The sequence below is a fragment of the Rattus rattus genome, chromosome 9, assembly GCF_011064425.1.
Source record: "Rattus rattus isolate New Zealand chromosome 9, Rrattus_CSIRO_v1, whole genome shotgun sequence".
NCBI classification, from domain to species: domain Eukaryota; kingdom Metazoa; phylum Chordata; class Mammalia; order Rodentia; family Muridae; genus Rattus; species Rattus rattus.
Window position 1 is genome coordinate 92,838,726 of NC_046162.1, and position 17,176 is coordinate 92,855,901.

Consider the following 17,176-nt stretch of genomic DNA (forward strand, 5'->3'; position numbering starts at 1 on the left):
ACACTAGACTATTTTTGAGCATTCAGACAACATACAAAGGCATCCAATTTGCTGTCATTTAACATTGTGTCACATACCACTATATAATGCGTGGTCATATTTGCTTGGGATCTAATTCTTACTTAACAAGGATTAAGTCTGTGTAGGAACAAAACTAACAGAACTTGAAGGAAGGGGGAATAAAGGAGAAGATATTGATTTTTGGAGAAAGAGAGAATACATGAGACTATATTGATTTGGGAGTTGGTACTATTATAGACATACCAGTTAACCCGGACCTTCCATTACTCATCTTGGGCTGCTGCCCTCCATCTGAAACCCCTTTTTAGGGCACCCTTGACCTCTTTGTTACGAAGACTATAGATAAAAGGGTTCAAGGTCGGTGTGACTACCGCATAGACCACACTGGCCATGCGATCATAGCGAGCTGAGTAGCCAAATGATGGACGAAAGTAGACGGAGAGGACTGAGCCAAAGAAAAGTGACACGACCACCAGGTGGGCCCCACAGGTAGAGAAAACACGGTGCCGGCCTCCTGTGGTCTGCATCCCAAGCACTGCCATGAGGATGCGTGCATAGGAGAGGGACACGAGGATCAAAGGGGTCAGAACCACTGCGAGGCCCTCTGAGAAGATGGCAGTCTCTGCAGTTGATGTGTCAGACGTTGCCAAGCTCAGCATCACGGTCATGTCACAGAAGAAGTGGTGCACTGGTGCGGAGCGAGGATAGGAGAGAGCAGAGATGAGTAGTGTATGCAGCAGAGAGTGCAGATGGGCCACAGCCCATGATGCAGCCACCAGTACAAAGCAGCGCCAGGGTGTCATGACTACACCATAGTGCAGCGGCCTGCACACGGCCACCACACGATCATAGGACATGGCTGCCAGGAGGTAGCTCTCAGTAATGCCCAGAGCTACAAAGAAGTACATCTGGGCGAAGCAAGCCTGGAAGGACATGGCCTGACCAGGATGGAGCAGGGTAACCAGCAGTCTCGGGACAGTGACAGTGGTAAAGCAGACATCCACAAGGCTCAGGTGACCCAGGAAATAATACATGGGGGAGCACAGAGCCCCATCAGACCTCACCAGCACCACCATGCTCAGATTGCCCAGGGCGTTGAGCAGGTAAATGCTAAGGAAAAGCAGAAACAGAAGCGGGTGGGTATCTGCACCATCCATCAAGCCGAGGAGCTGGAACTGTGGTCGGTATGTGAGGTTGGTCACAGCCATGGAGGTCAGGCACCTGTGGGAATGCTGAAGAGAAAGATCAGACAGGGAACCTAAGTTCTGGAGACCCCAAGTAGATTTCCTGGACTTCCACGTACCATATATAATCTTAATGGCAATTTTTTTTTGAAGGATGCTCCTCTGTCAGTTTCTTTTTATTTATTTTTTATTGGATATATTTCTTTATTTACATTTCAAATGTTATTCCCTTTCCCAGTTTCCTGTCCATAACCCCCTATCCCCTGCCCTCCCCATAAGGGTGTTACCCCCCATCTATCCCCTTTACCACTCCCCCACTTTCCCCTGCACTGGGGGTTCAACCTTAGCAGGAACAAGGGCTTCCCCTTCCACTGGTGCCCAACAAAGCTATCCTCTGCTACATATGCATTTGGAGCTGTGGGTCAGTCCATGTATAGTCTTTGGGTAGTGGTTTAGTCCCTGGAAGCTCTGGTTTGTTGGCATTGTTGTTCTTATGGGGTTGCAAGCTCCTTCAGCTCTTTCAATCTTTAAGGCAGTATTTTAAATCTATTTGCCTGCGTATTTTTCTGTACCACATGCATGCCTGCGTAGCCTACTCATATGAACTGAGTAGGATATCATTTTTCCTGAAGAGATTGGAAAGAGTTCAAAGGGAAATTATCTGAATTGGGTCCTTGGGAGTGGGTAGAAGTTTATTAAACAAAACGACTGCCTCCATATAAGGAGGGAATGTGTGGGGTTGTTGGTGTAGAAAGAAAAAAACTGAAATGCCAACAGATAACACTGGGACAAAGCCTGTGCTTGCTCTGAACTCAGCTCATAAAATCAGTTGGAAGAAAACTTCCAAATTTCTGTGATCTCAGAAATAATGCTCTCATTTTCCCCATTCAACATCTTCCTGAAAGCCCCATCCCCTTTCCACAATTCTCTAAGGCCACTAGAACTTTCTATGGCTGTGGTGACCTGCTCACCATCTGCCAAGAGAAAGGGATCATGTTTCTGTGTTGTCCTAGAAGACAATGGAGCAAGTGACTGTCAGAGAAAACGCCACACCACACTGCCCTATCCAGAGATCTGTGCACAATAAGGATGTCTTGAGTGAAGCTTTCTGTAGGCCAGTGAGTATACCCAGGAGAAGGACAGTGGAGGAGACTGAATGATGACCAGTCAATCAACTGCCAGGACAATATTTCAGGCATTTCCTGTTCATTTTTCTTCCTCTGTCACTATCACCCATGAGCCATCCTGGGGAACTTGCTTGCTAAGAACAGGAAAACCAACTTTGTACCTTAGCACCCCTGCACTCTGTCCTTTATGTCAGTGCCAGGCCTTTCTTCCTAACTGCCCCCTTAGATGTGTATATGGTGCTGCAGAAAAAGCATGACTTTGAAGTCAAAGATGCCCGAGTTTTATCCTGGTTGACTGTGTAATCACAGAACCCCTTTCATTTAGTTCCTACTCTCCTGGCCTGTAACGTGAGCATATTGACTCCTCTCTTAGATGCTGGATGTCAACATTAAGTGAGACAGTGTACTTCAAGGATTAAGCTAGGAGCAGAGGCTAACTGGTGGTCACTCCTTTTTCCCTGTTACCTGGTGGCTTCTGTCTGATCTCTGGTGGCTTTTTGAGATAGATCAGTCTGACAGTGGAGGTCTATACTTACTCAGTTATTTAGTTTCTTCAATTGAATTGAACCTGGTTTTCATGTAACTACTAAAAATAATCTCAATTTAGCCTCTGGGGATAGTGTATGCCAAACTGGCTCTCTTTTTGGCTTTTTACCTGGCAGTGAAAGCAATCTGTTCTATGTCTGCTAAGTCATCTTTCTTCAACCCATGTGCCTGAGATCCAGTCTTAAAGAATCTAATTTCCACGACCTTTTCATTCCAGACACTCTTTTTTGAGGGAGGCGTTTTCTTAACAGAAGCAGATAGTGTTGCAGCTGGGGCTGTGTGGACTTTCCTGAGCAATGCAATGGGTCAACCATATAGTTCACTTCCACTTCTTAGTGATTTGTCTATGTCAAACACTGGATTGAGCAAGGAGACTACAGAGCTGAGTTAACCAGTGGCCTAACCTCAAGCAATGCAAAATGTAGTTAATTTCACCTTAAATAAGTGTATCAAGAAGAGAGCCACTCCTCTACCCAGCTTATTTAAGGGAGATTCCAGTGGAGATTTGAGGTTGGGATTAAGTTTGGAAGCATAAGCCACTACAGCAAGGCTCACGGGAGTGGGAAGAACGTTGCCAAGAAGGGAAGTAGAATGTAAAGGCACAGAAAGATGATTTGTGGGAGGTTGGACGCTCAGACATGCCCCCTTTCACAAACACTGTGCAGAGTGGGAAGCAGTGAGATGGGAGGAAGGGAAGACAGATGGTAAAATGCAGCAGGAATGTGCTGGGTTTTCTCACCTGCAGGCTGCTCGCCAGTCTCAACAATGCCCCAAACCCATGGAACATGGTCTCCCTCTTGGCCAGAAGTCCCCAGTCATGGAGGTGGATGCATTGCCTTCCATCCTGAGATGAAGTTGCAAAGATGTCAGTGAGTTTCCTGTAGAGAGAGGAAAACCCAGAGCAGTAAGAGACCTGGGTCTTCCTCCCACCCAGCTTTCTTGCCTAGCCAGCTCAAGTCTGGCTGGAGATAGTTGTGGATAGCTCAGGATGCTGCCTAAAGCCTTCCAAAGAACTCCCAGAATTCGGATCCAGGCTTCACATCAGCTGCTTCCAGAAGTTTCTCCTTTCCTGGAGGCAGTCTGGTTGGCCTTTTCACTGCTTCTTACATCTTTTTCACAAGCTTTCCCAGCATCCTGTTCCCTACCTAAGATGCTATCCCTTCCCTACTCCAACCCCTAACCTAGCTTCCTTCCCCCTCTCCCCCAGAAGCCCACACCCTCTCTGGATCTCTGGAGTGCCCTTTGATTCCTCTCTTCCTTCTCTTCTAGCTCAGTTGCTGGTGATATTTTCTGCTGTGCTGTTTCTCTTCCCCTAGAAGATGAACATTCTAAACACATTCAATTTTTTTTGTATCTGAATTTGCCAGGACTTTGACCCAAATCTCTTGGAAGTCTTAGAAGGCTTCACAGAGGTGGTGGCATTTGACCAGGGCCAACTTGAAATCATTCAACCAAATAGACATGGGTAGAAGAGATTTTTTTAAATATGAAATTATAAGGGGAAGTTACTTGAGATGCTTTTTTTCTTCTCTGTTAAAGTGAAATGAATAAGAGCTGGAAATGGTGACCCACGCTGAGTCCAGGAGATTGAAACCAGCTTGTGCAACATAGTAAGACTCCACCTACCAATATATATAATAATTCTACCTCATAAACACTTAGCAAATAGCAGGTGCCTAATAAATTCACCCTCAGCTCATAGCTATTTTTGATAATGAGATATGCTGTCTGCTCCTGAAACACCTGACACAGGACTGAGTTCTAGGATACTGGAGACTCCTTCAGTACCCAGAGTAATGTTAGTACTACATAGAAAGGGCTTATGTAAGAGATCAGAATGAAGCAGAGATACATAGATATAGGACCAGTAACCTTTTCTCCTAGGCACCTGCTGCCCTAAACCTCATGCAGAATCAACTATGCACCAGCACCTCAGTTACACAAACCACCGAGCTTGGTGACATATACCCATACAGGACACAGGTATGTCCTGACATATCCAGACACACAGACCTACCAGAGACACACTCACAGAGATATAGGCATTAACTACTCACACAGAAACACAGACATAGTCCATGCACTACAGAAAATAGTCATATGTGTCACATGCACCTGAACACAGGAAGAAATGACAGAAGCATGAAGAGCTCAATGGGCTCTCCACACACAGTGTGACCCAGCCCATGACTAGACACACATGACCTGTCAACTCTGTCCTTGCTCTCTATGTCTGCAAGTCTGTCTGCCGCATCAGCACAAGGAGGAGAAACTCTCTACAGAACTCTCAGCTTGAGTGTTTCTGTCTATCTAATTTCTTCCTGAGCAGGTCCTGTTCTTTCAGCAGAGACCAGAAAGCTTTCTCTTCAATGGCAATTTTAAGTTCTATTCAAAGATAAGACCTTTCTATTCCAAGGACAACTGTCTCTCTTCTTTTTGCTCTGTCAACACCTCACTCATTTCTTCTCCACCCTTTGTTCAACAGTCTCAATTATTGTATATACTCTGTGCCAGGCAGGTACTCGTGCACTGAGCAAGGAGTATATTCACAGTTGAACATGACATAGTCTAAGTGCTAACCTTCCTGTTTTGTTACCAGGCAAGGGGCAATGTGTTTTAGGTTTCTTACCCAATACCATGCTCCAAGCCTGGGCTCCAATGCACCTAAAGTCATTCAGCAGTCCAGGGACCAGCCAAAATTCCAGACACAAACTCTGAATCCTGCAGTCACTCACATGCAGTCTGCCATTCATTTTCATGTAGTTATGTATTCTTCTGCCACTGGTGCTTAATTTATCCACCTTACCTTTCTACCATAGTCCTTCCTATCCAACAGTTCACCCATGAGTGTGCCCGGGCTCAGCTCTGCAAAGTACAGACTGGCTTGCTTGCAGCAGAGCTGTTGCAGAAGGTATGCCCTGGAGAGGCAGTTTTGTTTCCACAACTAAAGGTGGAAGGAATGATGTGCTGGATAGTGATAAGGGGACCACCAATTGACTAATTGTCTAGGAAACACTATAGCCTCTGTAATCTTTTTCCCAACAGGACTCTGGACTTCAGTCAGCTTATGGTCCCCTCTCCTATACTGCTATGGAAATGGAAAAGTGATCAGAGTTTCTGAGAGCCCAGAATTGAGATATATGCCCCTTGACATGATGGTGGCTGTGCCGGCCCCATGCTCAATGCCTTATGATATCCCTTACCTGCCTCCTCCTCAAAGAGAAGGCCTAAGGGGGACAGGACTGGATAAAGATCAACAGACAAGAGACACTGACCTCCTCTTCCTGAATTTTCCCAATATCTCTAAATCTGCAAACTTGCCTGTGACCTTGCCTGGGGAGGAGACTCTCCTGACCCTGTTGTGAGGAGAGCAGGTCAGTGCTCCTGAGAGACCTCCTAGGAGCCAGTCTCTTAGTACAGGATTAGAAGTATTTCCCAAGACCCACCACCTCCACCATTGTGGTCCTGCCTCACCTAGAAGTAGAATATGGATGAAGGAGAGGCTGGAGCTCCAGGCAGAGTTCCCAAGGCAGCAGAATCTATGTCAGAGCAGTGAATCTCTATGTTGTGGGTGAAGCTGTTTATCATGAGCTTTAGCTTTGCAGTCATCTCACTCCGCAGTGACACTGGAAATGCTAGTATCAGAACTTTGTCCTGCTGGAGCCAACACAAGAACAAAATTGTCTCAGCTCCTCCTTCCAAAGCCTGATGAGTATCCTGAGCTCCTTGCTTGCCTCACCAAAGAGCCCTTCTGGATCTGGAGGACATGATTTCCCAGTAGCTCAATGTCCCCTGAGGACATTCTCTGCCTTGTCTGTCTGTCTGTCTGTCTGTTTACCTAGCTGTATCTGAAACTATTAGTCACATTCTACCTTTGAGTTTCTCCAGTATGTGCTCATTCATTTGACACATATCCAGTGTCCATGAGAGATGACCTACTGATATCCCAGGAGTTCACAGAAGTATGGGAATAAGTGAGACATTTAATGCACAGCTGCTTTGACCCTGGGAAAATCATCTCTCCCCTGTGGTCTTAGTGTCCTTGTTGGAAAATTGAGAAGAGAGAAAAGATGACCTCTTGATGCTTGAAAGTGGAAAATTGTGAACATGTGGTCTTCACATTAGCATTCAGTTTGGAAAGAGAAGGCTTAGGCACATTTGGCTACAATGCTGGGCAGCAAGAATCCTAGGGAGTTAGAACAGAAGTGGCACTTGTGCCTTGAATGCTGAGGGGCCACATCTAAGAGAAAGAAGGCTTTAAGTCAAGCAGAAGAATGGGAAGGTTTTAAATATATAAAACTGTGGTATTTTGAAGGGTACTGGAATGGTCTCTGCTTTAGAAAGATACTTCTTTGATCAGGAGCGAGAACTATGCTTAATTTGTAGGTATAAAGATAATATATGGAATGCAATTAGAAGTTTCATTGGTTTGGTGAAATGGCTGTAGTTGGTTGCCTTCTAGGGTTCACATGCTCACCAGCCATGAGTAGTGGACTGGGTTCACAGTACCAGGCAAGATTTCATTCCTATTGAGTGAACCTTAAATTTAATTAAATGATTTTTGTTCACCTTCAGGATACAAGTACCACTACTGAGCAACACCAAAGGAACTCGTGTGTGTGTGTGTGTGTGTGTGTGTGTGTGTGTGTGTGTGTGTGTGTGTGTGTACAGTAGTGTAACAATAATAACTAAAGAATAAGAGGTCCTGCGTGTGAGAAGGGGACATGGGAAGAGAGAAAGATGGGACAATATACACATAGACTCATCTACAGAATTCTCAAAAAATAACAATATTTTGAAAACCACAAAGGAAGATTGAAGAGTTGGTTAGTGGTTTAAAAGCATTTGAAACTCTTGCCAACAATCTGAGTTCAATTCCCAGCATCCATGCTGGGTGGGTCGCAACAACTTGGAAATTCATCTACAGAGAAATGAAAAGCCTCTGTTCAAAGCCTCTGGCCTCTATAAACACCTGCATAGTCTCTCTCTCTCTCTCTCTCTCTCTCTCTCTCTCTCTCTCTCTCTCTCTCCTCCCCCTCCTCCTCCCTCCCTCCCTCCTCCCTTCCCTCCTTCCTTCCCTCCTACCCTCCTTTTTCCTTCCCTCCCTTCCTCCTTCCTCCTTCCCTCCCCTTCCTCCTTCCCTCCCCTTCCTCCTTCCCCCCCCCTCCTCCCTCTCCCTTTCTCTCTCTCTCTCTCTCTCTCTCTCTCTCTCTCTCTCTCTCTCTCACACACACACACACACACACAACTTTTTTAAAAAAGACTGAAGGTTTGGGCATGTGGGAGGTATATAAGAACACAGTCTATGAACAAGATATAGGAGCTTCTAAGGGAAAAACTCTGCTAGTACAAGTTTCTGATATGAGAAGTTTCAGAGTTCACTTTTGTGACAGTCTGACATAATTCTGTCCCTAATTTCAGTGAAGTTGAAGAGTCTGTTGTGTTTCTATATTGTCTCATCTGTGGATAAAGCAGAGAGGAGTGGGTGGGAAAAGGAGGTTCCAAAAAAAAACAATCTATAAAAATGCCATCAGGAAACACTACTTTATGTGACAATTTAAACTTTTTAAAGAAAAAACAGAGGGAAGGAGATATGTATATGGCTTGAAGAGCATATAACTAAATGGTTATGAATGCTAGCTTATCTCCAAAGAATGAAGAAAATAAATAATACAATGCAAAAGTCATAAGCCCATTCTTTCAGAAATAGAATATGAACACCAAAAGAAATAACCCTAAGAATCAAGAATGATTACACTAATTACTTAGGAATCAGTGTTGGAGAAATATGGGTCAAGTGGCTGCTTTGTTTTTGTATTTTATTCCTTAAAAAAGTACATATGGTGTTAGATTGACATAAAGTTTAACTCTAAAACACAAAACAAAATGCAACTTCAAAACACAATTACTGGACTTTAACTCAATTCATGTCTTATCTACTAAAACTGATTGTACAAAATACCTATATCCCTTTACTTCTCGCAGGTAGACAAGACACGGTTAAATTCTATTTAAATTTACTTTAAAATAAGTCTAAAAATGTTGAATCAAAGTCATTTACTAAGGGGAAAAAACAGGTGACCGTTTGCCCAAGTCACACAGATGCAAACAAGAACCCATCAGTAAACATTCACTAACTACTACAAGCAACTATTGAAAGTGCCTCCTCACGGCTGCGGCAGGGTCTCAAAGCATTCAGTATTCTTTTCTTGACTTGTAGAATTTGGAAAACAAAACTGTATTTCTATTCCATGTGATCACCAAGTGAATTTCTTTGGGATAATGTAAGGTTATATGCGTGCTCTCGTGGCTTCGCCAACGTGGCTTCTGGACAGTACAGTCAACTCTGAGTCAGGGTCTGGGGCTGTGTTGGAACTTGCTCCTGAAAACTTAGTAAACTATAAAGAAGACATTTAATGTTCACATTTTTTTTCAATATCAACTATTGAAAGTAAGTTCTATTTCATATCAGAATAGTTAAAATTCTTGAACAAATATCTTGAAATTAAAATCAGTTTGAATTGACTCATGGATAGATTTCAAAAGGCAATTTGCAGTGTAATAAATCAAATCCTTGGGATAATTGCTTTTCTTTTACTCTCTAGCATTCATCTGTCTCTGTTTTTGATTTCTACGTATTTTATGTGCACTTTATTTTGTGCATGAAGTGCCTCCAATGGCCAGAAGAGGGCATCATAACCCTTGGAACTAGAGGTTCAGAGATGCCTGTGAGCCACCATCCGGGTGCTTGGAATTGAATCTAAGCCCTTTGGTAGTGCACTTAACCACTAAGCCATCTTTTCAGCCCCAGATAATTGCTTAGATAGTTCCTTCTAAAGTACAAAAGCTAGAAATTATACTCCACAGACAGTCATTAGTATTACTACTTTGTAGAAAAGAAAATCACATAAGTTTGCATGGCTTTCTCTTTTAACATAAAGATATTGAAATCATTAGTCACATTTATAAATGACCAGAGATGCAAGGCCTGGCTAGATCTTTTGGCAATAACAATGATCAAACCATTTTCTTGTGGAAGAACAAGGAAAGTCAAGGCTTCCCACACAACTAGACAATGCCTCCAGGAGCTGAGAACTCTAGTTACATTTTCACTGGAAAATTTTAAGGGCTTTTCATGTTCTAAGGAGTTTATATATAAGAGATAAATATGATTTCCTGGAGTTAGGTCAAGACTTTGGATTGAATAATTTCCTATGATAGAAGTTTTTTTTTAAATAACATCAGCACAGGAGTGCTGTGTTTTACACTGCAGTGCATTACTGAATTAAGAACATAGTTTGTTGTGAAAAATATAAAAGTGTCCTGAAAAAGTAATAAAGATACATTATGGTTTAAAGTTTTGAGAGCTCTGTAATTAAAACTTTTGTACAAAGTTCTGCATGAACGTCACATCCTTTTCTGGGGTGATCTTCAGGTCTTCTAATGCAGATGATGAATGCGTTAAAGCCAACATTTTAAGCTGTGTAAATCTGTTTCCTAGAATACACTGTTGTGTAAGAGACACCCATGACTATGCAGTGGGGAATGCACATTCGAGAGCTCTGAAACTAACATCATAAAGCATAATACCAGGCATAGTAGTTACACACACACACACACACACACACACACACACACACACACACACACACACACACATATATATATATATATATATAAATATATATATATATAAACAGTCCAAGCTTCTTACTAGATGGCCATGAAGAAATAACATTATAAGCTAGAGGATCTCTACATATGAAGGGAAAATGTGGCTTCTTTTCTTCCTGAGTTTGGGTCACCTGCTTAATATTATACTTTCTAAAATCCATCACTGTAGTGCAAATTTTTATACTCTTTATAGTTGAGAAATGTTCCATCTTATGAATGCACCAATTTTTTATTATTTATTCATCTGCTGAAAGGCATCTAGGCTGGTTCCATTTGCTATTGTAAAAGAGCAGTGGTAAACATAAATGTGCAAATATCTCTATTGTAGGATATGGCGTTCTCTGGATATAGGCCCAGGAGTGGAATAACTTGGTCACGTGATAGGTCTATTTCACAGTTTTTGAGAAACATCCAAACAGATGTCTCCAATGACTCTGTTTATTTACACTCTCACCAGCAGTGAATAAGAGTTCTCCTCCATCCCACCCCACCCGGATATTCTTTCCAGCACTTACTGTCAGATTTCTTAAGGAAAGTCACTCTGATGAAGGTGATTTCAATTCACATTTTGCCTGGTACTAATTGCAACCATTTGTATTCTTCTCTTCATTTCTCTTCATTTCATTTTTTGTTACTGCTATTGTTGACTAGCAGTTTTATTTTGCTGATATTTAATTTCCACAATTCTTTGTAAATTTGTAATTTGTCAGTTAGCCCCTTATCTGAAGTGTAACAAGTGACAATTTACTCCCATCCTGTGGGCTGCTGTTCCTCTGCTGTCAGTTTGTCTTACTGTGCAGAAACATTTTAGTTTCGTGTAGTACTGTGTGTTGATACTTGGGTCTGACTCCCGATTATTGATTTCTATTCAGAAAGTTCTTGGCACCCCCATGTCTTAGGGTGTATTTCCTGTGTTTCCCACTACATCTTTCAGTTTGAGGAGAGTGATGTACATGTTTGATGCATTTTGAATTTATTTTTGTATAAGGGGAAAGTTAATAAATTTAAGTTTATTCTTCTGCATGTGCATATCCAGTTTTGCCAGCACTACTCTTTGAATAAGTTACCTTATTCTCTGAGGCTGTTCTGTTTCTACGCCAGACCATAATATCAATTCATCAAAAGTGTAAGAATGCTCTTAATGGGTGTAAACTACTAGTGGTGTTGTTAATCAAAATATTTGAAAATATGAGAGTCCTCTCAAAGAGGCACAATAAGAAAGAATAAATAGGTAGGGTTAATTCTTATTTTAAGAACCCACACTTGGGACTGGAGAGATGGCTCTGTGGTTAAGAGCCCTGGCTGCGTTTTCAGAGGACCCGAGTTCATTTCCCAGCAACTACATGGCAGCTCACCACTGTCTGTCATTCCAGTTACAGGAATTCTTATATCTTCACACAGATACATATTCAGGAAACATGCCAATGCTAATAATAATAATAATAATAATAATAATAATAATAATATAATTATTAATTTTTAAAAGAACTGACACCACCTAAAATTAAAATATAAAGGATTGTAGCATGCAGGAATGAAAATAATATGATCAAAATATATTATATAAAATTTTAATTAAATTTTAGAACTAGAAAGGAGATTTAGTATGTTAATTGGGATAAAGTGAAATAATTTGAGGATGAGGAAGTCTTCTGTGTTCTATTTTGGCTAGATCTCATTTAAAAAGTGCATGTCTGAAATAATACTGTGAATGTATAGGAAAGAAAAGTTGCAATTTTAGAAAAAATCCTACCTAGAGATTCCAACTGAACAGAATGCAGGCCAATTATCTCAGAACAGAAATGTCCCACAATCAAAAACTGAGGGACCAGGGATTCAAATACATGAGCGTATAGTGGACATTTCATACTCAAACCATAATACAGTAAAAGCACTATACTCGAGGCCTCTGGAAGGACCAACCACAGAAAAGACAAACCACAGTGGCTCAGCTGAACTAGTTGCTGTCTTTGACCTGGGATGGCAAAGCTTACAACAGAAATAAATTACATTTCCTCATAGGCTTTCAGTGGTCTGCTGTGTCTGTTTTAGGGTGTGTGTGTGCACGTGCATGCGTGTGTGCATGGCTGCTTGTGTGCATGCATGTCTGTCTGCCTGTCTGTGTCTGTGTGTCTTTCTGTGTGTCTCTGTTTCTGTGAGAGACCGACAGAAAGACAAATAAACAGGCAACAACAAAAAGCAGATGGGTGATGGCTAACCTCTGTAATTTAACCTTGCAGGATTTATAATCACTATGGAAAGACATTTCAGGGAGTCTCTGTAAGGGTGTTATCAAACCAAGTTTGATGGAGGAGAGAAGACCCAAGACGAAAGTGAGAGGTATCATCCCATGGTCTGAGATAATTCACTGATCGACAGGATGAAATGAAGCTTAATGCTAGCATCCATTTGTCTCTGCTTCTTGACTGAAGGTGTAATGTGACCAGCTACCTGCCTTCCTGGCCGAGATGGTATCTCTTCCAACTGTAAATCAGGGTAAAACCTCCCTTCCTCAGGTTGCTCCTCGTCAAGGGTCTTGTCACAGAGTGGTGAAGACAGTAACTAGTGCAGTTTGGAAAAACCCTGACTTCATAATGGCATGCGTTTGGATAGTCAATCACACATTCGTAACTAGCATCAGAGGGAGCATTTTACAAAAGCCATGACGAGGTCTCACATCTCTCCTGTGGTTGTTTCCAAGCTCTCACAGAACACAGTCATGATGTCCTGGAGTGTTTTCCAGCTTTGAGAAGCTTCTTATTGTATATTGTCTACTGAAAGGTTCCCCAGGCTCCTAATATCCTTGCATTAAACTAAGAAATAAAAAGATTCCTGAAGTTCTTGGCTTATCTAAGGTAAAACCAAAAAAAAAAAAATAAGGTTATTGACATAATGAACACTCAATGTACTTCCTCAATTTCTTTTATTTCCTTCCCAGGTAACTACTTCCTCCACTCAGTGTACATGATCTGGTTTTAGGGTCGTAAATCCCGGTGCCTTGTCTTTTTAGTATGTCAAACTGTAGAAAGACTGATGCATGCCATCACATCCTTTCCTTCCCCGTGTACTCCCTGGAGCTTTGACTCCTGAGTGGAAGCACAGAGGACCACAGCAAAGCTATAGGCCATCCATTGCAGTGCTGGTGCTGAGTCCCCTCTGCTCAAAGCTGGCTCTCCAGTCTTCACTTTGGTGCTGTGATCTCCCTCGTTACTTTGTAATATGTTTTTATTATTTTCATAAGTGAGCTAGTTCATTTCTACTTGCAATTAGAGAAACTGTGGGAGATCCATTGCCATATTACTCGGCTTTCCTTGAACTTAGGCTGAGACTATGTGTGTGGTTCTGAACTCTACCTTTCCTCTCAGAGTGTTTGCACACCACTGAAACACTGACTCAGAGAAGACAGGGCGAAGTCTGGAACGGGTGGCCTGTAATCCACCTCTTCCCTCTGGAGTGTCAAACACCACGGTATGACAGGCTGAGGGGTTTGAAGCGAAGTTCTGTGCAAATGGGGTCCGCAGAACTTGGGACCAGCTGGAAATGCCAGAATAGTGTCAAATGTCTTCTTTTTTTTTCAAACATTTTATTGGATATTTTTTTATTTACATTTCAAATGTTTTCCCCCTTCCCAGTTTTTTTTCCTCTGGAAACACCCTATGCCATCCCTCCCTCCCCCTGCTTCTATGAGGTTGCTCCCCCACCCATCCACCCACTGCTTTCCATCTCCCCACCCTGGCATTCCCCTACACCGGGGAATGGAGCCTTCACAGGGCCAAAGGCCTCTCCTCCCATTGATGTCCTACAAGGCCATCCTCTGCTACATATGAAGCTAGAGCCATGGGTCCCTCCATGTGTACTCTTTGGTTGGTGGTTTAGTCCCTGGGAGCTCTGGGAGGGGGGTCTGGTTGGTTGATATTGGTTTTCTTCTTATGGGGTTGCAACTTAGCAAAAGAATGAAGAGTTTCCAGCTGTGTGGGGCAAGGATCCCTGGTCCCACAGTGGCTGCAGTGGAGGGAATATGTTGGAGGCTGCTCTGATGTGAGCTTCTACATGGGACAGGAGCCTGGCCAGAAAGATGGATTCAAAGATGCAATGATGAGTGCATTGGAGATAGTCTTCCCCCAAGTGTTTCAGCTCTGTGAAGAAAGTCTGTCTCAATCTTTGGTGAAATAACTTGTGTGCTTTATTCCATGTGGCCAAGGATTATATGAACCTTGAGGAATAGAATTGGATTTTAGAAGTAAGTGAATTCTATTGAGATTCTGGTGATGCTCTATTTGTATGGAGAAGAATTCCAGGTGCTGGATTGCCTGACTATCTGTTACCACCTTGATGGAGGTCTCAGGTTAAGTGCTATGAGGCAGGCATGGAAACAGGGAGAGAGCTAATTGCACTTTACCAGTTTCTGTTTTGAGATCTCCAGAGTTTAAACATACTCCACCTTACCAATTCTGTGCCAGTTCCTCTGGTAGCACAGACCACGTGCCCCACATATGAACACAAATATTACATCACTTTAGATGTGAAATGACCCAGTACCTAATTAGATCTTCAATCTATCCCTCCTTGTGCTGACTGCAGAAGTGTTGGACTCCATCCCAACATGGCCAAGCCTCTATAACATTGGTCCTTGAATTATGTGGTGCTCATGACTCACACCATGCAGAAGTATGGTATAATGAAAGCAAAGCCTCTTGTGAAAGTCTGATGACTATGGCAGAATGCTGAACAAAACACTAACTCATAGAAGTCAAATCTCAGATTATATTCTCCAACTCTGCTCTTTAATTATGTTTCTCTCTATAGTATGGCTTTGCACACGAAGGTTCCCATAATTGCTACTTTTTGGTTACCTCTACATAACTAACATAGATCCCAGAATGGTAATGTCTTAGATGTCACTTCTAAGATTTCTCGAGATATTAACCCTTTCCTTCACTGGTCTGGTGAACAATAACGGCACTGTCTGCAGTTTGTTTTGACCATAGGAATGAGTGTATCCTTGGCATGGATTATAAGAGAGAGACATGCAGTTTATACTTGATCACATATTAATTTAGATATTGTTGCTGTCATCTTATTTTTGATCTTTTTAGTAATTTAGTCCTTTCATGATTCTATATGTGTATATAATGCAAGCTGGATACACTCTCCTCCTATACCCTCATGTCTCACTCCCATCCCTCTCGGCTTCCCCCACCCCACTTCCGGCTTACCTTTTCTTAAATTGATGGTTTTGGGGTTTTTTTCCCATCTTTATTAAATTGGGTATTTCTCATTTGCATTTCAAATCTTATTCCTTTTCCCGGTTTCCAGGCCAACATCCCCCAACCCCTCACCCTCCCCTTCTATTTGGGTGTTCCTCTCCCAAAACTCCCCCCATTAAACCCCCTCCCCCAAAGAAACCTGTTCACTAAGGGTTCAGCCTTCGCAGAACCAATGGCTTCCCCTTTCACTAGTGCCCTTACTAGGCTATTCATTGCTACCTATGCAGTCGGAGCCCAGGGTCAGTCCAAGGATAGTCTTTGGGTAGTGGCTTAGTCCTAGGAAGCTCAGGTAGGTAGGCATTGTTGATCATATGGGGTCCGAAACCCATTCAAGCTCTTTAAGTCCTTTCTATGAATCCTTCAACAGGGGTCCTGTTTTCAGTTTAGTGGTTGCTGCTGGCATTCGCCTGTGTGTTTGCCGTATTCTGGTTGTGTCTCTCAGGAGAGATCTACATCTGGTCCCTGTGAACCTGCACTTCTTTGCTTCATCCATCTTATCTAGTTTGGTGGCTGTATATGCATGGGCCACATGTGGGGGGCAGGCTCTGAATGTGCGTTTCTTCAGCCTCTGTTCTAAACTTTGCCTCCCTATTCCCTCCCAAAGGTATTCTTGTTCCCCTTTTAAAGAAGGAGTGAAGCATCCTCATTTTGGTCATCCTTCTTGAGTTTCAAGTGTTCTGTGCATCTAAGGTAATTCGAGCATTTGGGCTAATATCCACTTATCAAGGAGTGCATACCATGTGTGTTTTTCTGTGATTGGGTTACCTCACTCAGGATGGTATTTTCCAGTTCCATCCATTTGCCTATGAATTTCATAAAGCCATTGTTTTTGATAGCTGGGTAATATGCCATTGTGTAGATGTACCGCATTTTCTGTATCCATTCCTCTGTTGAAGGGCATCTGAGTTCTTTCCAGCTTCTGGTTATTATAAATAAGGCTGCAATGAACATAGTGGAGCATGTGTCTTTTTTATATGTTGGGGCATCTTTTGGGTATATGCCCAAGAGAGGTATAGCTGGATCCTCAGGCAGTTCAATGTCCAATTTTCTGAGGAACCTCCAGCCTGATTTCCAGAATGGTTGAACCAGTCTGCAATCCCACCAAAAATGGAGGAGTGTTCTTCTTTCTCCACATCCTCGCCAGCATTTGCTGTCACCTGAGTTTTTGATCTTAGATAATCTCACTGGTGTGAGGTGAAATCTCAGGGTTGTTTTGATTTGCATTTCCCTTATGACTAAAGATGTTGAACATTTCTTTGGGTGTTTCTCAGTCATTCCATTCGCATTCCTCAGCTGTGAATTCTTTGTTTAGCTCTGAACCCCATTTTTTTGTTTTTAATTTTTTATTGCCTGAAAT

At 42.4% G+C, this 17,176-nt stretch overlaps 1 protein-coding gene across 1 annotated transcript; it reads right to left on the reverse strand.

Annotated features, from left to right (window-relative positions):
* Positions 1-284: 284 nt before the first annotated feature.
* LOC116908824 (olfactory receptor 1L4-like) lies at positions 285-1,229 on the reverse strand. The gene has a single exon (XM_032912245.1). The coding sequence runs from the start codon at positions 1,227-1,229 to the stop codon at positions 285-287; it is 945 nt and encodes a 314-aa protein (XP_032768136.1).
* Between the last annotated feature and the right edge of the window lie 15,947 nt (positions 1,230-17,176).